The sequence below is a fragment of the Vipera ursinii genome, assembly GCF_947247035.1.
Source record: "Vipera ursinii genome assembly, chromosome: Z".
NCBI classification, from domain to species: Eukaryota; Metazoa; Chordata; class Lepidosauria; order Squamata; family Viperidae; genus Vipera; species Vipera ursinii.
The window spans coordinates 92,212,601-92,237,638 of record NC_139517.1 but is presented as its reverse complement, the minus strand read 5'-3'; the positions used below and the strand labels follow the sequence as shown (position 1 = coordinate 92,237,638).

At 43.8% G+C, this 25,038-nt stretch overlaps 1 protein-coding gene across 1 annotated transcript in view; it reads left to right on the top strand.

Annotated features, from left to right (window-relative positions):
* Positions 1-25,038, top strand: part of ABCB5 (ATP binding cassette subfamily B member 5) — a gene marked incomplete at both ends in the record, with an annotated part of 65,787 nt that overhangs the window by 5,550 nt on the left and 35,199 nt on the right. Inside the window, 7 exons of the mRNA XM_083379027.1 lie at positions 8,565-8,736; positions 9,354-9,478; positions 10,593-10,770; positions 15,285-15,398; positions 22,399-22,509; positions 22,846-22,971; positions 23,164-23,367. Coding sequence (XP_083235153.1) covers positions 8,565-8,736; positions 9,354-9,478; positions 10,593-10,770; positions 15,285-15,398; positions 22,399-22,509; positions 22,846-22,971; positions 23,164-23,367 — 1,030 coding nt within the window. The remainder of the gene's footprint in view (positions 1-8,564; positions 8,737-9,353; positions 9,479-10,592; positions 10,771-15,284; positions 15,399-22,398; positions 22,510-22,845; positions 22,972-23,163; positions 23,368-25,038) is intronic.

The following is a 25,038-nucleotide window of genomic DNA, read 5'->3' as shown; positions in this document are numbered from 1 at the left end:
TGGGGAAGACAATCACTGCAATGGACCAAAAGAAGACCAATTTCCATGGTTCATTTAGTTGGGACCAAATGTGTATTTCTATTTCATCAATTAACGACATTCACTAATTATATTTACTTTTTGTTTTTAAATGTTTTCCAGCCTTAGAACAGAATTTTCCGAAGGCGGCTTATAATAGAACTTGTAACTCTGAAATTACAATTTAAAAGTATTTACATGAATTAAAAATAGATAATGTAATATTAAAATACATATTAGACCTAGGATTACCAGATACCTGAACAGGCAAAGTAGTACATGGATACTTGGAAAGAACAAATGGGGAAAAAAGAGGACGCACTATTTAATATTTGTATTTATATTCATTGAAGGGGAAGGAATTACAAAGGAATAAGCAGGCAGATAATGGGGAAAATACATTGAGAGGAATGTACTAGTTCTGGATGTTTGCCCAACCCTTTTCAGGCTCCTAGTTCAATCCAGGTAGAGGACAAAAGCCTTTAGTGGGTAACTGATTAAGATTTTATCAATTTCAGACAGCAGTACAAGCCAGCTGATGGGTACTAATCAAGTAATTAAGATGGCATGCTTCAAAGAAGAGGCTGAGGGGATTTTTATTAAGATTTTTATATAAAATTTTAAGGAGACCCGGGAGGGGGGAGGCTCTAGGGATCCGGAACGAACTTGGGGGAGTTCGACCTGGACAGCAGTCCAGACCATCGGATGGTCATGGGGGGAGTAGGGGTTTGGGGGCAGACTCACCTCCGAGTGCTGAGGGTCTCCCTATCCTGACAGTGATTGGGAGGGGCAGAGAGTGTGGGAGCAGAGGGCTCTATCGCTATCGGGGAATGGGCCACCGCTGTCTTCAAGTGGTTGCCTGTTCCCACCCTCATTGCTCTTCTCACCTCCCCGGGGGCATTGGATTACAGGACCCTGGGCTCAGGTTGGTTTATTTCAATGCCAGGTCCGTGGTGAACAAAGCTCCCCTCATACATGATCTTATTGAGGAGGAGGAGAACGTGGACCTGGCCTGCATCACGAAGACCTGGTTGGGCCAAGAGGGGGGTGTCCCCCTCTCGGAACTATGCCCACTGGGCTTCCAGGTGCTTCACCAGCCACGGGCCCAGGGCAGGGGTGGTGGGGTAGCGGTTATTATTAGGGAGAGTCTTTGTCTGCAAATCCACTGTCCCTCAGATAGGTGGGTGTGAGTCTCTCCATTTGAAGTGGGGTCCTGGAGTTCAGTTGGGCCTATGGATTAGGTACCTGTCTCCCAGCTGCGTGTCATCGGCCCTGCCCAAGCTCCTCGACGTCTTGCCTGGGTTGGCGATTGAGTTCCCCAGGCTTATAGTTCTGGGGGATTTCAATCTGCCCTCTGCGGGTGAGGCATCTGAGTTGGCCCAGGAGTTCATGGCCTCTATGAAAGCCATGGAGCTGACTCAAATAATTCAAGACCCGACCCACTCAACCTGGTTTTTATCTCTGGGCAGTGGATTAATGATCTGGGTAGGGGGGATTTAACTATCCAACCCCTGTCATGGTCCGATCATTTTCTTCTACAGCTAGACTTTCAGTACGCCAGCCCCTGCCGCTGGGAGGCGGAACTGACCAGGTGGTTCCGCCCCAGGCACCTGATGGACCCTGAGAGGTTCCAGACGGAGCTTGGGACATTTCCTGCTTCCCTTGCCCACGACTCTGCTGAGGCCTTAGTGGTAGCCTGGGATAGGGCTGCTGCTGGGGCCTTGGATCGAGTTGTGCCTTTGCGGCCTCTGACCCAGTGCAGATTCTGGGTGGCCCCCTGGTTTACCAAGGGACTCCGAGAGATGAAGTGCCGGAAAAGACGCCTAGAGAGCTATTGGAGGTCCAACAGATCTGAATCTGACTGAACACGGCTAAGAACCGTACTATATTCCTCGCGGAAATGACAGCTGTCAAAGGCCGCTCCACATGGCCTCACTGACAGCTGTCATAAGGCCTCCGATCCCAACATGCACGTGCACCCCGCCGTTGACACTGACAGCTGTCAAAGGCTGCGCGTGCGTAGCTACAGCCGTGAGCTGTCAAAAGCCACGCAGGCGCAGAATCACCAGCCGACTGACAGCCGCTAGCTGTCAGATCGCCGGCAAAGGTTACATGGATTCCCAGCTGAAGCGCCAGCCAGCTGATGGGTTTCCTCGGCTCAGAGACGCATGCACTATCACTAGGGAAATGTCAAAAGCTGCCAGCTGATCATTGGGTATGACCCCTTGGGGGGAAAACACCCGTCCCTGATTTGTTGACAAGTTTGACCGTTGCCTATATAAAGGCTCGTTGTACTGTCCACATTGTCTGGGCTGAGCTAAATAAACCGTTTGAACTGAAGCCACCATCTCTCTCGTCACTGCTCGAGATTTTGCACCTGGCGACGAAGGTGGGATCCCGGTACAATTGAGCTGAAGTCACGGCCAAGAAGGAACTCCGTCCCAGCCGCCCGATACCGCTGAAGTCACTGGCTAAGTCACTGGCTGAGGGCAGGACAACCTTCTACGCGCCACAGTACCGCTAATCCAACATGGCAAATCTCGGGCATATTAGAGAGTTCGACGTCCGCCACCCTGAAGGCTGGGAGTCACATTGGGGCCAGGTTGAGGGGTACCTCATCATGAATAAAATCACTGAGGACCACCACAAGGCTGCTGCGCTCCTATGCCTCAGCGGGCCGGCCGTGTATGATATCGCCGTGGGACTCTGCAGCCCGGACCCGGTCGCCACAGTGCCCTACGCTGAGCTGACGGATCGCCTCAGCAAACATTTCATGCCCAGGCTATCAGAGCTGTACTGGCGACTCCACTTCGCCCGCTGACGCCAGCAACCGGGTGAACCTTCCACCGCGTTCATCGCCGGGGTCTGGCACACCACCCAAAAATGCCATTTCCCGGACCTGGAGGACCGCATCAGGGACCAGGTCATCGCCGGCCTCCAGAACGAACGCCTCCAGAGGAAACTGGTGGCAAGGCCCACAATGGACCTCGCAGAGCTTACGCTCGAGATCATGGCCTATGAGGATAGCCACTGCGAAGACCCCCCGGCATTCAGTGACAACCCCAGCACCTCGGTCCATCAAGCCTGGGAAGCAGACCACGGACCCCCAGAGTCCGGCTCAGGAGTAGACGCGATCATCTCCCAATTCAATCAGATGGCCACCGGATGTGAAGGAAACCGCGGACAAAATAAACCAGTGGGTCCCAGCACAAAAAAACCCCTGCAGGCAACAAGGCCAGGTGCACAAGCTGCGGCGGGGGCCACGCAAGAGCCACCTGCCGATTCAGGGACACAAAGTGCCATGGTTGTGGGAAGACCGGCCACATCTGCTCCGCATGCCGCAGTCAAAACCGGGAGACCCTCCACGATCTTGACGAGATCCCCTCAGGTAGGACCAAGTCTCCCCGCCATCCCCAAGGGTCTGTAGGGTCCGTACTTTCCCAAACCAAACCCACTGCCACGCACCTCATACGTGCTAAGGTCAAGGCCTGGGTCAAAATTCAGGGGGTCCCTTGCGAGATGGAGGTCGACTCAGGGTCTTCTGTCTCCATCCTATCATGGGACACACTCCAAAAAATAGCATCTAGAAGCAAACGCCGCATTCCTTTGCAACCATCCAAAGTCCTGCTAGCAGATTTCCAGGGCGCTCCCATAGCACTAAAAAGACAGGCTAATCTAAAAATTGAATTCAAGAAATTCAAAGGGAACCTGTTAGCCTAGATAACCAAGCACCCCCGGACCAGCCTCATTGGCCTGGACTGGTTTGAAGCATTAGACATCCGCCTAGAGGGGACAAACCGCATCCAACCCCAGTTATTAGAGGGCGTCTGCAAAACCTTTGCAGATGTTTTCGACGGAACCTTAGGCAGATATACCGGTCCGCCCGTCAACCTTAAACTCAAACCAGAGGTCGGGCCAATCAGAATTAAGGCCAGAAGGGTCCCCTTCGCTTTAAAGCAAAAAATTGATAGAGAATTAGATCATCTAGTCGCCCTGGGAGTCCTAGAACCCACAGACAGCGGAATGTGGGAGACCCCCATAGTGACGCCTGTCAAACCAAATGGGGACGTGAGGATCTGCGTGGATTATAAGGCCATCCTCAACCGCGCATTGAACCCCCATGCATATCCCATCCCCGCTGTCAGGGATGTCCTGTCAGAAATTGGTTCAGGCTCCATTTTCACAAAATTAGACCTAGTGCACGCATTCCTGCAGCTCCCTGTCAGCAGAGAGACAGCAGACGCCCAAAATATAGTCACCCATCGAGGGGCGTTCAGAGTAAACTGCCTCCAATTTGGAATCTCTGTGGGCCCCGGTATCTTCCAGGAGGTCATGGAATGAACATTAAAAGGAATTCCCGTAGTATGCCCATACTTTGATGACGTGCTCATCGCAGGAGATTCCGAAAGTATGTTGGCAGCCAGGCTGCACGAAGTTCTGACTAGGTTCCGGGGAGCAGGATTAAAGCTAAAACGGGAAAAATGCTCCATCGGGTTCCCCTCTACTGAATTTTTGGGATATAGGATAGACTGCAAAGGCATTCACCCTACAAATTCGAAAATCCAAGCCATCAGGGCCACCCCCATACCCAAAAATAAAACAGAGCTCCAGGCATTCCTGGGGCTCTTGAACTTCTATCACACCTTCCTGCCCGGAAAGGCGACGATTGCAGAACCCCTCCATAGATTGCTGGACAAGGGAGCATCGTGGCAGTGGACCGCTGCTCACAATGACAGTTTCACAAAACTTAAACAATTACTGTCAAGCAATACCACCATTTCTCACTATAATGAGGACAAACCCCTATGCATCGCTTGTGATGCATCCCCATATGAAATCGGAGTGGTCCTAAGCCACATATTTAAAGACAGAACACAAGCCCCCGTAGCATATTACTCGAGGACCTTCTCAAAGGCAGAACGCAACTATGCCCAAATAGATAAAGAGGCACTGGTAATAGTAGCTGGAATTAAAAAATTCCACGATTATCTCTATGGCAGGCCCTTTACCATATTCACGGACCACAAGCCTCTCCTTGGGCTGTTCACGTGGGACCGCCAAACTCCCCAAATATTGTCCCCTCGAATGCTGCGATGGACAACCTTCCTCTCCGTATACTCCTACCAATTGATCCACAAACCGGGCAAAGAGATGTGCAATGCAGACGGCCTCAGCAGACTGCCCCTGCCCAAAATAGACCCAGACCCGGCCCCAGCAGGTCACATCCTAGCCATTCAGGAACTCTCAGAATGCCCGGTGACAGCTAAGGACATCGCGTCCGCCACTGGCAGGGACCCGACACTTAGAATTCTAGCTTGGGTATCGTCAGGCTGGCAGTCTATAAGCCCTGGCCCCACCTTCCAACCTTATTTTGTAAAACATCACGAACTTACCACCCATTTAGGCTGCATACTATGGGGCTGCAGGGTGATAGTGCCACCATGTCACAGACCCAGGGTCCTACAAACCTTGCACGATGGACACCCTGGCATCATAAAAATGAAAGCCTTAGCACATAGCTATGTTTGGTGGCCATCAATTGACAAAGACATCGAAGCACATGTAGCTGGGTGTTACCTATGCCAGCAAACCAGACCAGTGCTTCCCAATGCCCCTATTCATAAATGGGAAACAACGAAAAATCCCTGGTCCCGCATCCACATCGACTTCGCTGGCCCCTTCCAGGGACAAGTCTTTCTCATTATCATAGACAGTTTCTCTAAGTGGTTGGAGGTTCTCCCGGTTTCTAGCACCACAACAGGTGCCACCATTCAGGCCCTAAGGGGGTTTTTCGCAACACATGGTCTCCCCGACGTGATAATCACTGACAACGGGCCTCAATTTACCTCCCGTAAATTTCAGATCTTCACGATGAACAATTGTATTAGACACGCCACATCGGCCCCCTTCCACCCGTCGACCAATGGCCTTGCAGAGGTCATGATGAGGACCACCAAGGACTCCCTCCGAAGACTCATCTCGGGAGACTGGCACCGCCGACTCGCCCGTTTTCTCCTTGCCCACCACACTACACCCGTATCTACCACCAGAAAATCCCCCGCCGAACTCCACTGGGGTCTCAGGCTGGTAACAAGGCTTGACAGGCTGCACCCAGACAGACCAGCAGCCGAGGAAGCCATCAATCCGCCTTCAAGGACTTTCACTCAGGGACAAAATGTCTGGGCCCGGAACTATGGGGGAAGGGATAAATGGACCCAGGGAGTTGTCCTAGAACAAACCGTCCCCCTCTCCTACACCATAAACATCGGGGGGGGCTCACCCTTCGCAGACACATGGATCAGCTGCGCCCCAGGGCACCTTCCAACACTCCTCTGAGGCCGATATCCAAAGGAGCTGACCAATCCGGAAGCGATCACCCTGTTAACCCCCAAACACCCCCTGATCCACAAATCCCACCCCTGCCATCCCCAGAGGAACATCCCGCAGCCGACAAAGAACCACCTCTCCGCTGTTCCAAAAGGACCCGACGACCCCCTGCATACCTTATGGACTTCGAGTGGGCCGGAAGCACGACGACAAACAATCAGTTGTAGTTAACATGTTCCTGTTCCACTGTTCTATCAAGGGGGGGAAAGGGGTGTACTATATTCCTTGCGGAAATGACAGCTGTCAAAGGCCGCTCCACGTGGCCACACTGACAGCTGTCATAAGGCCGCCGATCCCAACATGCACGCGCACCCCGCCGTTGACACTGACAGCCCATGAGGTGCACCTGGAGGCTTCAACTGGTGCAAAATGTGGCCATGCAGGTGCTTATGGAAGTATCTCAATACTCCCATGTTACACCACTCCTGCGTGAGCTGCATTGGCTTCCAGTTGCCCTCCGGGTGCGATTCAAGGTGCTGGTAATTACCTTCAAAGCCCTACCTGGCTTAGGCCCGGGGTACTTGCGAGACCACCTGCTGCCAATGTCAACCTCCCATCGCCCGGTTCGCTCCCACAGAGTTGGCCTCCTCAGGGTTCCGTCGGCCAGGCAATGCTGGCTGGCAACCCCCAGGGGGAGAGCCTTCTCTGTGGGCGTGCCAACCCTCTGGAATAAACTGCCTCTGGAACTGCGCATGGCCCCTGACCTTCGGTCCTTCCGCCGTGACCTGATGACATGGTTGTTCCAACAAGCGGGCCTGGACTGATCATGTTTTTTTAAATTTGGTTTTTATCGGCTTAAATAGTCCTTTATTTCTTTATTTATTGTTTAATTATTTTTTAAATCTATGTATTCTGTTTTTTAATTTTTTATTGTTGTGAGCCACCCTGAGTCCTTAGGGAGAAGAGCGGCATATAAGTTTAATTAAATAATCATCATCATCATCATCATCATCATCATCATCATCATCACTAGATGGAGATGATTAACTTGACTTTAGCATTTGTTAGGAAGTACTGTGCTGTTAAGAAAAGCTGTTCGGAGACATAGCTTTGCTGGACATCTGATAACTCCAGTTAGAGCTAGATTCTAAATTCATTAAAGCTCTATAGCAGCTTAAAAATTAAAATATTAACAGAATAATAACCTCAATAGAGCAAAAATAATTTCCCCTAGCAATGGATTGACAATAAGACAGAAGTCAGCCCAATCTCACAAAGGAGGGATTTCCAGAGCTGGAAGGCCACCACCAAGAAAGAACTGCCAGATAGAAGAAAAAAACCTCTGCTTAAGAAGCCATGTTTTTCTCTTTCTTGATCAAATTGCTAAGGCTGTTTATGTGGCACCATTTTCCAAAAGTCGAAATCCTACCTGATGACTGTTAGGAAGCAATAGTAACTGTATGTGTTCATAATTGCTTGGAGGAATTTCATAATTATTATTTATAATAAACCATGATCTCTGCTCAGCACTTTTTCCTTAAATTATAAACATGAATTAAGGTAGAACAATAATTATTGAATGTTTCTGAATATTGTCGTTTATTGAAATCAGACTCACAAAATCAGCAAAACTATGTCAAACGTTCAGTAGTTAGCATTATTCTATAATGTTCAGTTTCCCTTTAAATATTTCAGGCCTTTAATGAATTTTTCCATTCAACTGAGAGCTTATCCTTGTGTATGGAGGAATGTTAGAGGGATTTGCTCTCTCTCTCTCTCTCTCTCTCTCTCTCTCTCTCTCTCTCTCTCTCTCTCTCTCTCTCTCTGTGTGTGTATGTGTGTGTGTGTGTGTGTGTGTGTGTGTGTAGGTTTTGTAGAATGGGGGTTGTTTCCATTTATTTCTGAATGCTATAATAAAAATAGCATTGGGGAGGAAAATTAATTCTGGACAATTTTTCAACCTTGGAATCTGCTGCAATTATTCCCTGAGCATTTTTAGTAATGCACATTATTTTTGACTTGTATTCCAAAACACAAATTTCTAAAACTAGGTTTCTGGAACTGTTAATTATAAACAAAGGGTATTCAACTATCATCTGAAATATCTCATAAAAAATGTAAGCTGCTACATTTGATTTTTATCTATGCTGATTTTTAAAAATATGTGAATGAAGATAATTGACAGAGGATATTCATCCTCTTTTCTGTTTACATTGCAGGGATATTAACACAATTCACAAAGGCATTGGAGACACGATTGGTATAATAATCCAAAACTTTTCAACATTTCTGACGGCAATTATTGTAGGATTTGCATTTGGATGGAAACTGACGCTGGTGATATTGACTGTTACTCCTCTTATTGCTGTTTCTGGGGCCTTATGGTCATATGTAAGTTTCTGGGGTATATATACTAGCATAACAGAGCTGCATAATTTTTCCTACTGCAAATTTTCACTACTGCAAATTTTCAAATGAACAATACCATCATATACTCAAACATTTCTAGTGAAGCAAAACCTACAATCCTTCAAAATAATTTGTTTCACTATCAGATGGTTTCTGCCAACCCAATTTCCCCTCTATCCAATATCCAATGAACTGTGGTGTCAGAATGCAAGTAGGTGGCAATATAAAATTTCTAAATAAAGAAATAAAATAAAATAAATGCACTTTGTGTAAATAATATGTATATTGAACTTTTATTCAAGGATGTATTCACATTCAGAAGTAAAACATATAAACGCTCTTCTGTTTTTCTGTTAGATTAGATAAAATGAGTTTCTCCAGTCTGATGCTCTTCAGATGTCTTTCCAACAGCTTAAGGAAGGAAGGCAGTATTTTCCAACATTTCTGGATGGGAATAGACAGGAAAGGCTATCTAAAATGATTATATGATTATAATCATGAATAGAATAGAATAGAATAGAATATAATAGAATAGAATAGAATAGAATAGAATAGAATAGAATTCTAGAAATTGAGTTCCATTATTTTTCTTGAACCAGATACTTTCAACATTGACTGCAAAGGAACTACTAGCTTATGCCAAGGCAGGGTCTGTGGCAGAAGAAATTTTGTCAGCCATCAGGACAGTTGTTGCTTTCAATGGACAGAAGAAAGCTATAGCAAGGTAAGATGACATTTACATGTCCATAGGACACTGCCTTATGCCAAGATACCAACCAGTTTGTCTGGATTCATTTTATGTTAATATTTTCTATTAATATGTGTTAAGTAGTAGTGCTTCTGCAATCTTCCCCAGATCTTTATAAAGTAGAACAGGATCAAAGGATCAAAAACAGATACAGTCACATTAAGCCTTTTCCAAACCTTAGATTTCCAGCCATCAGGCTGTTTGATCTCTCTCTATAAATAACTATTCTTTGGACTTGAGATTAAGTACGTCATGAAAAATTGTATAGATTAGATTTTTTCCCCTTCTCTCTTTCCAAAAACTAATGGGAAGCAAAAAAACATCAGGAACAAAAGCAATGTTCCAATGTAGTATACAAATGTACTTCACCTACTTAAATTAATGTTGCCAATAGTTCCCACAGTCAGGATGGTAACTTGGATTATGAAAAAGTTTTCCTGTTGCTGAATAATCACGAAAATTTTGGAGATCCAATTTATTCACGTGACGTTAAAGTTCATAATGTGCTCTGGCTTGTTCCTGTAATTTGTACCTAATTTCAACCAATGTGTAACATCAGTTACACATGATGTATGTCCCTCCTTTTCTCAGGGAAATGTCTTGTAAAAAGACAGATCCAAGGAAATGTCAGTGAGATTTCAACAGCTCCAGGAACTGAATCTTTTTAGAGGAATGATTAAAAGGTACAAATGTTTGCTTAAAGGAAAGATATATGATATATGAGCCTTGGTGGAGCAGTGGGCTAATGCCTCCTTAAGTAACACCAGCTGCCTGCAATTAGTGCAGGTTCGCATCCCACCAGGCTCAAGGTTGACTCAGCCTTCCATCCTTCGGAGGTAGGTAAAATGAGGACCCAGATTGTTGGGGGCAATAAGCTGACTTTGTAATAATGCCGCTTATTAGGCCGAAAGCCCTAATAAGCAGGCATATACATAGAATGAAGGCTATTGCTAAGCACATTGATTTGTGCTTTAAATTGTAAGCCACCCTGAGTCTTCAGGGAAGGCCGGGATATAAATGGGATTAAAATAATAAAAAAAAGATGTATTATAAAACTGTCCTAAATCTAACATGCTTGATCTGTTTTCAGGTATGACAAAAATCTAGAAGAGGCTCAGTCTATTGGAACAAAAAAGACTATCACCACTAACATTTCAATGGGTGTGTCCCAGTTTTTGATCTATGGATGCTATGCCCTTGCCTTCTGGTATGGAACCAAGCTAACAGTAGATGAAAAGGATAACTATGATATCGGAAAAGTATTAATTGTAAGTTTACATTTTCTATTGAGTGCAAATGTTTAAAATAACTATATATCTAATAAATCTATTAAATAAATTTAATAAATCTATCATCTAATAAATCAAAAGGTTCTTTCAGGATTTGTTGGCTTAAGAAAAAAGAAAAGTTCTAATAAAGTCATTGTTAGATAGGCACCTGTCTTGGGACTTTGGGTGTAACTAGAATGCATGAGGCAGGGATGCAAAATATTTTCTAAGACAAAGAGCATCTTCCTCAAAACATAATGGATGAAGTCAGACCGAAAATATACCTGAATTTATTCTGTTGGCATTAAAAGTAGTCAAATATCGATTAAATCTACGTATAGACATGCATATATAGGTAAGCCCGTACTCAAGTACCAATTAATTCCAATGAATGTTAGGTTGCCAAATGAATGATCTCTGACAGTAGAGAGGATTTGGGATACCAGGATCCCACCACATGACACTGAAAGTGCTGTTAGAGGCGTTTGAAGAGATCAGAAAAATGAAGGTGGTGGCCACAACTATGCAACCAACTCCCACATTTTTTCATTTGTGTCACGCATGTGATGCACATGAAAATGAAGGAGTTTTACAGACATGTGCACAAAGAGAGATTAGTATAGTATAGTATAGTATAGTATAGTATAGTATAGTATAGTATAGTATAGTATAGTATAGTATATACGTACGTACGTACGTACATACATACATATATACATACATTTAAAGTATAAAATCTTTGAACACCGAGATGGATAAAAAACAGCCGTTTATTGCTAAAAGATCATAATAAGCAATAAAAAGTAACTGTTTAAAGTATATCTACCTAATCTAAGCTTTCGCTGGTCCTCTGCCAGCGTCATCAGAGAAAGCATTGAAGGTTTGAAAAACCGTTGGTAAGCCTGTTTGGTTCTGCACTCTGCTCATTGGCCATGTGATGGACCTTGCTCTAGCCAATTGTGATTGTTCTGACTGTCTCACATCGCTTCCCTTGCAATCTGGTCTTACTGTCCCGTTTTTTAAAAATTTCTCCTCCCTATCTGTTTTGGTTTGACTACCTTAACTGATCTTGTTTTCTTTTGCTGTTCCTCATTCAATGTCATAACTATTGGTATTTGTATTTCCTTGTTCTCTGTGTCCTCCTTCTCTACCCTCCTTGCCTGTGATTGGCCATTCTGTGCTATGCCTGGGTTTCCCTCTTGACTCCCTTCTGTGATTTCTACAAACAGCTTCCCGCCCCGATTCACTTGCACATATGACTTTTTTACTTGAATCCAAAGTAATGGCCAGCTATCAACCCAAATTTTGGGCAAGATATGTTGATGACACATTCACCATCATCAAACGTAAGGATAAGATTGATTTCATGAGACAGCTAAATTCAATATTTCCGGATATCCAGTTTACAGCAGAGGAGGAAGCCAATGGCACCTTAGCTTTCCTCGATGTGTCAATCAGTTGCCAAACAAATGGCACCCTCCACACATCCGTTTATAGAAAAAGGACACACACACATAGGGTGCTTAATCATAAAAGTAATCACCCCACATCCCACAAGATCTGCATCCGCACATTATTCAAATGTTTAGACACACACTGTAACACAAAAAGAGCCAAGGACAAGGAACGTGATCATCTATATCGGGTATGCAGCTGTGACGCAGTGGCTCAGTGGGTTAGGATGCTGAGCTTGTTGATCAGAAGGTCGGTAGTTTGGCAGGTCGAATCCCAAGTGCCGCATAGCAGAGTGAGCGCCTGTTACTCATCCCAGCTTTTGCCAACCTAGCAGTTCGAAAGCACGTAAAAATGCAAGTAGAAAAATAGGGACCACTACAGTGGGAAGGTAACAGCGTTCTGTGCGCCTTTGGCATCTAGTCATGCTGGCCACATGACCATGGAGATGTCCTTGGACAAGTGCTGGCTTTTCGGCTTCTAAATAGAGATGAGCACTGGCCCCTAGAGTCGGAAACGACTAGCACGCATGTGTGGGGGAACCTTTACCTTTAGATGTAACAGCTACCCAACAAATTTTATTTGGCATTACAGTAGGCACCAAGAACCACGTTTGACACAAAATGGCTTGGCAAATACAACTTGGATGACAATTCCATACATAAATGGGGTTTTAGAGGCAACGGCAAGAATATTGGCACCATATAACAATAATGTGGCACACCGGCCAAACCAGACACTCCGTACCAAGTTGATGCGCCCAAAAGAACAACTATCTGTAAAAGAAAAATCATCAGTAATCTATAGGGTGAGATGCAATGACTGCCAATGTAGCTATATCAGAGAAACATCCAAACAATTAAAGACAAGAATCCATGAACATAAGCTTGCAATAAAAAGACATGAACAATATTCACAAATATGGACACATATGGTCAATAACAACCACTTCTTCAACTTTGCAAGGGCACAGACCATTGCCCAAGACACCTCCAAAGGAGGCAGATTACTCAAGGAAGCCTGGTTCTCAGATAAATTTACAATTAATCGCCACATAGAATTGCCACATGCCTATCAGGCATTAAAGGCACATTAACAGCAACAGAAAGATCTACCCATGATGAAAAGGAGAGAAACCAAAAGAAATCAAAGTTGGACAACCAGGACACCGGAAGAGATATCTAAAACACAACAACCCACCGAGCCCAAAAAACAGGAACAGACAACAAACAATCATGCAATAACTCCCGAAGATCGGAGGTGGATACAGCAAGGGAACAGAAGACAATGTCACGTGCATGCACAAACAGATAGAGAGCACCTGGAAGACAGGAGCTTAACAGGAATAGATGGATGGACAGGCACAATGAACAGACGAAAGTGACCATCCCAAGGCAAGGAAAATAACCACCGAACGTGTGACCCATCTAAAGAAATACAGCAAACAGAGGATAAAACGACTCATAAGAAAAAGAAGATACCAATCATGCAACAACTAGCTGATAAGACAAGAAATGATCTGAAAACAACCCCAATTGAACAGATATGGGTGAACCAAGGAAAGAGAGTGCCGCAACACACATACACACCAACACACAAAGAATGTCCAAATACAGAAAGATCAACTAAATCAGATAGCAGAAAGCAAGGGCGGCCTATCAATAAACAAAAAACATTGGGGTGGCTAGTCCAGGGATCAGATAAAGATCAGTGGATAAGCACTAAAAAAAAGTCATATGTGCAAGTGAATCGGGGCGGGAAGCTGTTTGCAGAAATCACAGAAGGGAGTCAAGAGGAAAACCCAGGCATAGCACAGAATGGCCAATCACAGGCAAGGAGGGTAGAGAAGGAGGACACAGAGAACAAGGAAATACAAATACCAACAGCTATGACATTGGATGAGGAACAACAAAAGAAAACAAGATCAGTTAAGGTAGTCAAACCAAAACAGATAGGGAGGAGAAATTTTTTAAAAAGGGGACAGTAAGACCAGATTGCAAGGGAAGCGATGTGAGACAGTCAGAACAATCACAATTGGCTAGAGCAAGGTCCATCACATGGTCAATGAGCAGAGCGCAGAACCAAACAGACTTACCAACGGTTTTTCAAACCTTCAATACTTTCTCTGATGGCAGAGGACCAGCGAAAGCTTAGATTAGGTAGATATACTTTAAACAGTTACTTTTTATTGCTTATTATGATCTTTTAGCAATAAATGACTGTTTTCTATCCATCCCGGTGTTCAAAGATTTTATACTTTAAGTAAATCTGCCTGGGATTCATATTTTTAAAATTATTAAGAATATATATATATATGTGTGTGTGTGTGTGTGTGTGTGTGTGTGTGTACACACACACACACATATCTATCTATCTATATCTATATATCTATATATCTATATCTATATCTATATCTATATCTATCTATCTATCTATCTATCTATCTATCTATCTATCTATCTATCTATCTATCTATCTATATCTATATCTATATCTATATCTATATCTATATCTATATCTATATCTATCTATCATCTATCTATCTATCTATCTATCTATCTATCTATCTATCTATCTATCTATCTATCTATCTATCTATCTATCTATCTATCTATCTCCACAGTATTCTGTTGCTTTTGGGGGAGATGCCAATAGTTTTTCATTATAGAGAATTTAAACAAGATTGCTTATTTGCAGCATATACCCAACAAGATGATCTGTGCTGAAAATCATGTTACTAATCTTAAATTCTTCTTGGTGGGAAAATTACCTTTGAATTAAGGTGGCTTTCATCAAAAGAGATATAAATAAAACATTAGTGCTGCCTGATTATATGAAATGATCATATTATGAATTGTTACTATTTATAACTATGTTTAAATCAAACTATGAGAACTATAGCTATATTCTGGATAGGGAGACCATGCAGCTCCAGAGTTGCTGCACCAGATCTCTGGCCACCCTGCACCCTCATACTGACTGTAATTACTCTGCTGACTTATTAATTGAATCTACAGAATTGAGCACTTGTATTAAACTATTTTATTTCTTTTACTTGACAGATTTTCTTTTCTGTGCTTGTTGGTGCATTTGCCCTTGGACAGGCTTCCCCCAATTTGGAGAGTGTGGCCAATGCTCGAGGAGCAGCCTACCAAGTCTTTAAAATTATCAAAAAGGTATCTATGGGCTATGGCATATCACTTGAAGCAACAGAGGAACCCTTTGACTAACCAGGCAATTGCATAAAATGTTGATTCCTTGTTATGGATTTAGAATCTAATTGCAAATGAATCTAAGTTTGAGTATGTTCAAACTTGACAACTTATAAGACTGGAGAATTCTGGGATCTGAAGCTCACATATTACATTTGAAAAACATTGAACTAAATCGGGTTTCAGGCCCGGGCACAGCACGGAGACGGCATTGGTCGCGCTGGTGAATGATCTCTGGTGGGCTCGGGACAGGGGTTGCTCCTCTGTCCTAGTCCTATTAGATCTCTCAGCGGCTTTCGATACCATCGACCATGGTATCCTACTGCGGCGTCTCAGGGGGCTGGGAGTGGGAGGCACCGTTTTATGGTGGTTTTCCTCCTATCTCCTGGGCCGCTCGCAGTCAGTGTTGATGGGAGGGCAGATATCCACCCCGAGGCCTCCCATTTGTGGAGTTCCTCAGGGGTCGGTTCTCTTGCCCCTCCTGTTCAACATCTATATGAAGCCGCTGGGTAAGGTCATTCGTGATTTCGGGGTGGGGTATCATCAGTACGCTGATGATACCCAACTTTTTTTCTCCACCCTGAACCAACCCAGCGATGCCCTCAACGTGATGTCCTGTTGCCTGGAGGCGGTCCAGGTCTGGATGGGGAGAAACAGGCTTCGTCTCAATCCTGCCAAGACTGAGTGGCTGTGCATATCGGCATCTCGGGCTAACCAAACTATTCCACCTTTAACGATGGGGGGTGAGGTGTTACCCCCCGTTGATAGGGCTCGCAACTTAGGCGTCCTCCTGGACTCATGGCTCAATTTTGATGATCATATAGAAGCCGTGACCAGGGGGGCTTTTGCCCAGGTTCGCCTGGTGCGCCAGTTGCGACCCTACCTGGACCAAGATGCCCTACGCACAGTCACTCATGCGCTCGTGACCTCCCGTTTAGACTACTGCAATGCTCTTTACATGGGTCTGCCCTTGAGGACCACTTGGAGTTTTCAACTGGTGCAGAATGCGGCCGCGTGAGTTGTGATGGGGGTTTCCCGATACTCCCATGTAACACCTCTACTCTGTGAGCTGCATTGGCTTCCGGTTGCCCTCCGGGTGAGATTCAAGGTGCTGGTGATGACCTATAAAGCCCTGAATGGCTTGGGTTTAGGATATTTGAGGGAACACCTGCTGCCAGCATCAAGTTCCCTTCGTCCAGTGCGCTCACACAGGGAGGGTCTTGTCAGGGTGCCGGTGGTAAAGGATTGCCGGCGGATAACACCCAGGGAGAGGGCCTTCTCTGTGGGTGTGCCTGCCCTCTGGAACCAGCTGCCCGTGGAGCTCAGGACTGCCCCTGACCTACGCTCATTCCGCCAGGACCTGAAGACTTGGCTCTTTGAGCTCTCCGGCCCAGGCTGAGAATTTTTAACTGGGTTTTTTATTTTCAGGGATAATTTAATCTTTTTAATTGTTTTTTAACTTTTGTATTTTGTATTGGTGTGATTGTAAAATACCCTGTAAACCGCCCTGAGTCCTTCGGGAAAGGGCGGTATATAAATCTAATAAAATTAAAATTAAATTAAATTAAATCATGCGGGAAAGAAGAGTCTATGACAATAGTGGTATTTCAAAGATTAAATCTAAAACCTCACTGCCTTTCTTAGCACATTCACATGAATAAAATGAGAATATAACTTGTGAACTATTTCAGCACTGAAAATAGAGGATGAACTCAACTTAAATATTTTTTCTTATTCAGCAACATTCTATTTGATTTCCTTTATTTACTATTCTAACTTCAAAACAATAAATTGCCCATTTGGAAGTTATGAATGGAAGTATATAAACTGAAGGCAAGAGCCGAATTGTTTCCTATCTTTGTTTCAATTGTTGGTTAAGTTTCAGAACATTTAATTTGTTGATTTTTGGTGTAGTGGAATTACCAGTAGAAGGCGAGGTGACCCCTCTAGGGGAAGTAAAAAGTTGGTTAAGGGGAGGAAGTGTCTGAGATCAAGCCCTTAGATCTTTATCTGTCATTTCCCAAGGTAGGACAGACAATCAGGCAAGATTCTTGTAATAAAGGTGATCAGCAATAAAGTATCTACTTGGGCCTATTCACAAATGTTTCTCGTTGCTTGCATCTGACAATTATATGAATATAACAGGTATCACAAACGACGTTCCTAATATGTTTGACCCCTTCATGGATTATTGCCTTGTCATGGCGAAGAGGCTTGCGTAATTCAATGAAGCTATGAGCTATGCTGTGCAGGGCCACCCAAGATGGAAAGGTCATAGCAGAGAGTTCTGGCAAAACGTGATCCACTGGAGAAGGAAATGGCAACCCACTCCAGCATCTTTGCCATGAAAACCCTATGGACAGTACCAAAAGGCAAAATGATATGATGCTGGAAGATAAGCCCCTCAGGTCGGAAGGCATCCAATATGCTACTGGGGAAGAGCAGAGAGCTAGTACTAGTAGCGCCAGAAAGAATGAAGTGACTGGGCCAAAGCCAAAAGGACACTTAGCTGTGGATGTGTCTGGTGGTGAAAGGAAAGTCCGATGCTGTAAAGATTTTTTCTCCATAGGAACCTGGAATGTAAGATCCATGAATCAAGGAAAGCTGGACGTGGTCAAACAAGAGATGACAAGACTGAAAATTGACATCTTAGGTATCAGCAAACTAAAATGGACAGGAATGGGTGAATTTAATTCAGATGACCATCAGGTATACTACAGTGGGCAAGAATCCCTCAGAAGAAATGGATTAGCCTTCATAGTCAATAAAAGAGTAGGAAAAGCAATACTGGCATACAATCCACAAAATGACAGAATGATCTCAGTTCGAATCCAAGGCAAACCATTCAATATCACAGTAGTCCAAGTCTATGCCCCAACCACCAGTGCTGAAGAGGATGAAATTGACTGGTTCTATGAAACTCTAAAGCACCTTATAGAACTAACACCAAAAATGATGTCCTTATGATCATGGGGGATTGGAATGCTAAAGTAGGAAGCCAAAAGATAACCGGAATAACAGGCACGTTTGGACTTGGAGTACAAAACGAAGCAAGGCACAGGCTGATAGAATTTTGTCAAGAGAATACGATGGTCATAGCAAACACTCTTTTCCAACAACCCAAGAGACGGCTGTACACATGGACATCACCAGACGGTCAACACAGAAATCAGATTGACTATATGTTCTGCAGCCAAAGATGGAGAAGCTCTATACAGTCAGTAAAAACAAGACCAGGAGCTGACTGTGGCTCAGACCATGAGCTTCTCATTGCAAAGTTTAGGCTTAAACTGAATAAAGTAGGGAAAAGCACTAGGGCACTCAGATATGAACTAAATCATATCCCTGATAAATACAAAGTAGAGGTGACAAATAGATTTAAGGAATTAGATCTGATAGACAGAGTGCCTGAAGAACTATGGACAGAGGTTCACAACATTGTACAACAAGTAGCAACCAAAACCATCCCAAAGAAAAAGAAATGCAAGAAAGCAAAATGGCTGTCTGAGGAAGCTTTGCAAATAGCTGAGAAAAGGAGAGAATCGAAAGGCAAGGGAGAAAAAGAAAGATACGCTCAATTGAATGCAGAATTCCAGAGAATAGCTAGAAGAGATAAGAATGCCTTCTTAAATGAACAGTGCAAAGAAATAGAAGAAAACAATAGAGTAGGGAGGACCAGAAATCCTTTCAAGAAAATTGGAGAGATGAAGGGAATGTTTCATGCAAAAATGGGCACAATAAAGGACCAAAATGGCAGGGACCTAACAGAGGCAGAAGAGATTAAGAAGAGGTGGCAAAATTACACAGAAGAACTATACAAGAATGAGCTTAACGTCCCTGATAATCACAATGAGGTGGTCACTGACCTTGAGCCAGACATCCTAGAATGTGAAGTGAAGTGGGCCTTAGAAAAGCTGAGCAACAACAAAGCTAGTGGAGGTGACAGTATTCCAGCTGAGCTATTCAAAATTTTAAAAGACGATGCAGTAAAAGTGCTGCACTCAATTTGCCAGCAAATTTGGAAAACTCTACAGTGGCCACAGGATTGGAAAAGACTCCAGCAGTATTTGGATCGAGAACTACCAGAAGTACAGGCAGGATTTCGAAGAGGCAGAGGAACTAGAGATCAAATTGCCAAGATACGCTGGATCATGGAGAAAGCTAGAGAGTTCCAGAAAAACATCTACTTCTGCTTCATTGACTATGCTAAAGCCTTTGATTGTGTGGATCATAACAAACTGTGGCAAGTTCTTAAAGAGATGGGTGTACCAGACCATCTTATTTGTCTCTTGAGAAACCTATATTTGGGCCAAGAAGCAACAGTGAGAACTGGACATAGAACCACTGATTGGTTCAAAATTGGGAAAGGAGTCTGGCAAGGCTGTATACTGTCGCCCTGCCTATTTAACTTATATGCAAAGCACATCACGGGAAAGGCAGGGCTAGATGAATCAAAAGTTGGAATTAAGATTGCCGGAAGAAATATCAACAACCTAAGATATGCAGATGATTCCACTCTAATGGCAGAAAGTGAAGAAGAACTAAAGAGCCTCTTGTTGCGGGTGAAGAAGGAGAGTGTAAAACTTGGGTTGAAACTTAACATTAAGAAAACCAAGATCATGGCATCCAGCCCTCTCAATTCCTGGCAAATAGATGGGGAAGAAAATGGAGGTAGTGACAGATTTTATTTTCACTGCAGATGGGGACTGTAGCCAAGAAATTAAAAGACGCTTGCTCCTTGGGAGGAAAGCCATGGCAAATCTAGACAGCACACTAAAAAGCAGAGACATCACCCTGTCAACAAAGTGCATATAGTCAAGCCTATGGTCTTCCCAGTTGCAATGTATGCTAGTGAAAGTTGGACCATAAAAAAGGCTGAGCACCAAAGAATTGAGGCCTTTGAACTATTGTGCTGGTGAAGACTCCTGCGAGTCCCTTGGACTGCTAGGCGATCAAACTGGACCCGTACCAATCGGGTTTCAGGCCTGGGCACAGCACGGAGATGGCATTGGTCGCGCTGGTGAATGATCTCTGGCGGGCTCGGGACAGGGGTTGTTCCTCTTTCCTAGTCCTATTAGACCTCTCAGCAGCTTTCGATACCATCGACCATGGTATCCTACTGCAGCGTCTCAGGGGGTTGGGAGTGGGAGGCACTGTTTTGCGGTGGTTCTCCTCCTATCTCCTGGGCCACTTGCAGTCGGTGTTGACGGGAGGGCAGAGGTCCTCCCTGAGGCCTCTTGTTTGTGGAGTTCCTCAGGGGTCGGTTCTCTCGCCCCTCCTGTTTAACATCTATATGAAGCCGCTGGGCGAGATCATTTGTGATTATGGGGTGGGGTATCATCAGTACGCTGATGATACCCAACTTTTTTTCTCCACCCCAAACCAACCCAGCGATGCCCTCGCCGTGATGTCCCATTGCCTGGAAACGGTCCGGGTCTGGATGGGGAGAAACAGGCTTCGTCTCAATCCTGCCAAGACTGAGTGGCTGTGCATACCGGCATCTCGGGTCAACCAGACTATTCCATCTCTAACAATGAGGGGTGAGGTGTTCCCCCCCATTGATGGGGCTCGCAACTTGGGCATCCTCCTGGATTCGCAGCTCACTTTTGAAGACCATATAGGAGCTGTGACCAGGGGGGCTTTTGGCCAGGTTCACCTGGTGCACCAGTTGCGACCCTACCTGGACCGAGATGCCCTACGCACAGTCACTCATGCACTCGTGACCTCCCGTTTAGACTACTGCAACGCTCTCTACATGGGGCTGCCCTTGAGGACCACCCGGAGGCTTCAGCTGGTGCAGAATGTAGCCGCGCGAGTAGTGATGGGAGTTTCCCGATATTCCCGTGTAACACCTCTGCTCCGCGAGCTGCATTGGCTTCCAGTTGCCCTTCGGGTGAGATTCAAGGTGCTGGTGATGACCTATAAAGCCCTAAATGGCGAGGGTCCGGGATATTTGAGGGAACACCTGCTACCAGCATCAAGTTCCCTTCGTCCAGTGCGCTCACACAGGGAGGGTCTTGTCAGGGTGCCGCCGGTTAAAGACAGGTAACACCCAGGGGTAGGGCCTTCTCAGTGGGTGCGCCTGCCCTGTGGAACCAGCTGCCTGCGGAGCTGCCCCCAACCTCCGTTCATTCCGCCGGGACCTGAAGACCTGGCTCTTCGAGCTCTGTGGCCCAGGCTGAGAATATTTTTAATTTTAATTTTAACTGGGTTTTAATTTTCTCAGGGTTCTATTTAATCTCTTTTAATTTGTTTTAATGTTTGTATTGACTGTCTTTTAAATGCCCTGTAAACCGCCCTGAGTCCTTCGGGAAAGGGTGGTATATAAATCTAAATAAATAAATAAATAAATAAATAAATAAATAAATAAATAAATAAATAAATAAATAAATAAATAAACTGGTCAGTCCTAGAGGAGATCAACCCTGACTGCTCTTTAAAAGGCCAGATCCTAAAGCTAAAACTCAAATACTTTGGCCACCTAATGAGAAGGAAGGACTCACTGGAGAAGAGCCTAATGCTGGGAAAGATTGAGGGCAAGAGAAGAAGGGGACGACAGAGAATGAGGTGGCTGGATGGAGTTGCTGAAGCAGTAAGTGTGAGCTTAAATGGACTCCAGAAGATGGTAGAGGACAGGCAGGCCTGGAGGAACGTTGTCCATGGGGTCGCGATTGGTCGGACATGACTTCGCAGCTAACAACAACAACAATATGTTTGAACCTAATTAGCCTTAATTGCTAATGATTCTCGTATAGTCAAGCCATGGCTTTGAAATTTATAGGACATCTATTTCTTATTTGAAAAGGCAGCTATATTTCTCAGAAATGCAATTCTGTAAGAAGAAAAATAATGCATCATTTCTCATACTTTACATCTCATACTTATTTAACATTGGAGAAAAACTTGCCTGAATTAAATCTGTATGTATAAAAAGTACAGATTTCTTTCCCAATTATTTTTCTAGCCTCGTCCCATAGATAGCAGTTCCACTGAAGGATTCAAGCTGGATAGACTCCGAGGAGAAATTGAATTCAAAAATATATTTTTCAGTTACCCTTCTAGACCAAATATTCAGGTAAGACAGTTTTTTTCTACCTCTTTTTAGGCCTGTAAAAGAAAAGCTGTTTTCTGTATGATCAGGGAAAGGTCTTAGGAATATGTAATTACAAGCTTCATTACAAAATAGAAATGTTCTAGCAGTAATAAAAATGTGTAGTTATAGAAGATAAAGATCTTTCTTAGATATCTTAAATAAGTCCCTCATTTTTAGAACGTTTTCACTGACTAAAAATATGTTAGATAATCTTCCAGAATATTTTTCATGTATTGCAGGCATGACCTGTACTGCATTAAGCCAGAGAGGTGACTAAAACATTTTAAATGTATATTTTTATATGTTGAATAATTCCAGATTCTTAGAGGTTTGAATTTAAAAATACAACCTGGACAGACCATTGCTCTTGTTGGTTCCAGTGGTTGTGGGAAAAGCACTACTATTCAACTTTTGCAAAGATTTTATGATCCACCACAAGGACAGGTAGGTTCATTTTAATGCAAGGATAACTATGATATCTTAACACTGGGACTTCTGGACTTGGCTTTTCAATAAAAGGGCTGACAACACCAACAACAAAACCTGTAAGGTACAGTATCTAAAAAAGCTGTCTGAATCTAGCAATCAAACATCTACACTTTTGGCTCTTACAAAGTTCTATTTTCCTTCCCGCAGATCACCATAGATGGGCATGATATTCGGACGCTTAATATCAAATGGATGAGGGAAAACATCGGCATTGTAAGCCAAGAACCAGTTTTGTTTGCTACCACAATTGCAGGCAATATTCGTTATGGCAGAGAAGATATTACTGATGCTGAAATTGAACAAGCAGCTAAAGAAGCAAATGCTTATGACTTCATAATGAAACTTCCTGATGTATGTAGCACAATTTTCAAATTCTTGTAAGGATGATCCTCTAATAAGGATTGGATAATCTGTTTGTATAGGGTCGCGGTGGCTCAGTGGGTTAGGACACTTGAGCTTGTCTAGAGCTTGTCTATCAGAAGGTCGGCAGTTTGGCGGGTCCAATCCTGAGTGCCGCATAACAGAGTGAGCGCCTGTTACTTGTCCCAGCTTCTGCCAACCTAGCAGTTCGAAAGCACATAAAAATACAAGTAGAAAAATAGGGACGACTACGGTGGGAAGGTAACAGCGTTCCGTGTGCCTTTGGTGTCTAGTCATGCCGGCCACATGACCACAGAGACGTCCTCAGACAAGCACTGGCTCTTTGGCTTTGAAACGGAGATGAGCACCAGCCCCTAGAGTCGGAAACGACTAGCACACATGTGCGGGGGAACCTTTACCTTTACTAATCTGTTTGTCCTCACCCATTTATGTGCTTTTCAGGTCTATCACACTTTTTTTCTTTAAGCACAATATAATTTATCATAGAGCAATTTATTGAAGCCAGTGATATCCAACTAACCTTGACTCTTGACACCTTGTTGTTTAGCTGATTCTTTATATCTAACATCTGTAACCAGACTTTGTTAAACTAATAATTACCAGTGTTGCTCTTTGTAGGAATGTCTGCAATGATTTTAAAAAACAAAAAAACCTGGGCAAAAGTCTTTGCAAGAAGCTAAAAAATGCGGAATGTTGGGATCAAAGCCCCACCCATTGTATCCACATGAGTAAATGTACAAAAGAGAGAGGGCTTCTGTTGTGGTCTGAATTGCTATTTAGCCTGCTTTCACATGGGCACACACATGCACACACCCACAAACAGAGTTGCTCCTCTGATCTTTTTCTATTGCTAGTTAGACAAAAAGGTGGAATTTATTTCTATCACTAAACAATAAAGCACGCTTTCCACCTACACCCACAATTCAAGTTTTCTTTCAAGCATGCTCTATAATATTATCAAACTAACTTAAATGAATTTTCGTAACAGTTAATCTTTACTTATGAAATGCTTCCACACGCTTGAGGAAAAATCTATAAAGAATTTGAGCGGTTAGTCTGTAAAACATTATACTGCATTCATTTGAAGTTATAGCAAATATATATTTGCGTATGTTGTATATCCCTCTGAGTGCTTCAATATGTCATCATCAAGATTATGAATGACATTTAATATCATGCTTGTCAGGTATTGGAAAGTTTCTGTTTCTGAGGTCTACTTTGTTCTGTAATAAGGCCCTATCATCCCCCAAATAGACCCAAGTGCAAAAGTTTAAATAATTCTGAGCTTTGTTTTGAGTTCTTCAGTAGAGTGACATTCATGAGTCTTGCATATAAATCCTGGCGACACCAATTTTATTTTCATCCAACTGTAAAAATTAGAGTGGATAGTGTGGGCAATCTCTTTTTTTCTATACTGTTTAACCAATTAAAAGTCAGAAATCTTTATTCATTTTTCTGAAAATCTCCCAGAGATCATCTATTGCAGTGGTTCCCAAACTTTTCTATACCCTGCACCCTTAGGAAAAGTTTGAAATAACGGCAACAAATTATGCACATACACTATAATTTTGAAAACCCAGTTTTTGCACCCCCTGGAATATTGTCTCATACCCCCAGGGGGTGCAAGCACCCCTGGTTGGG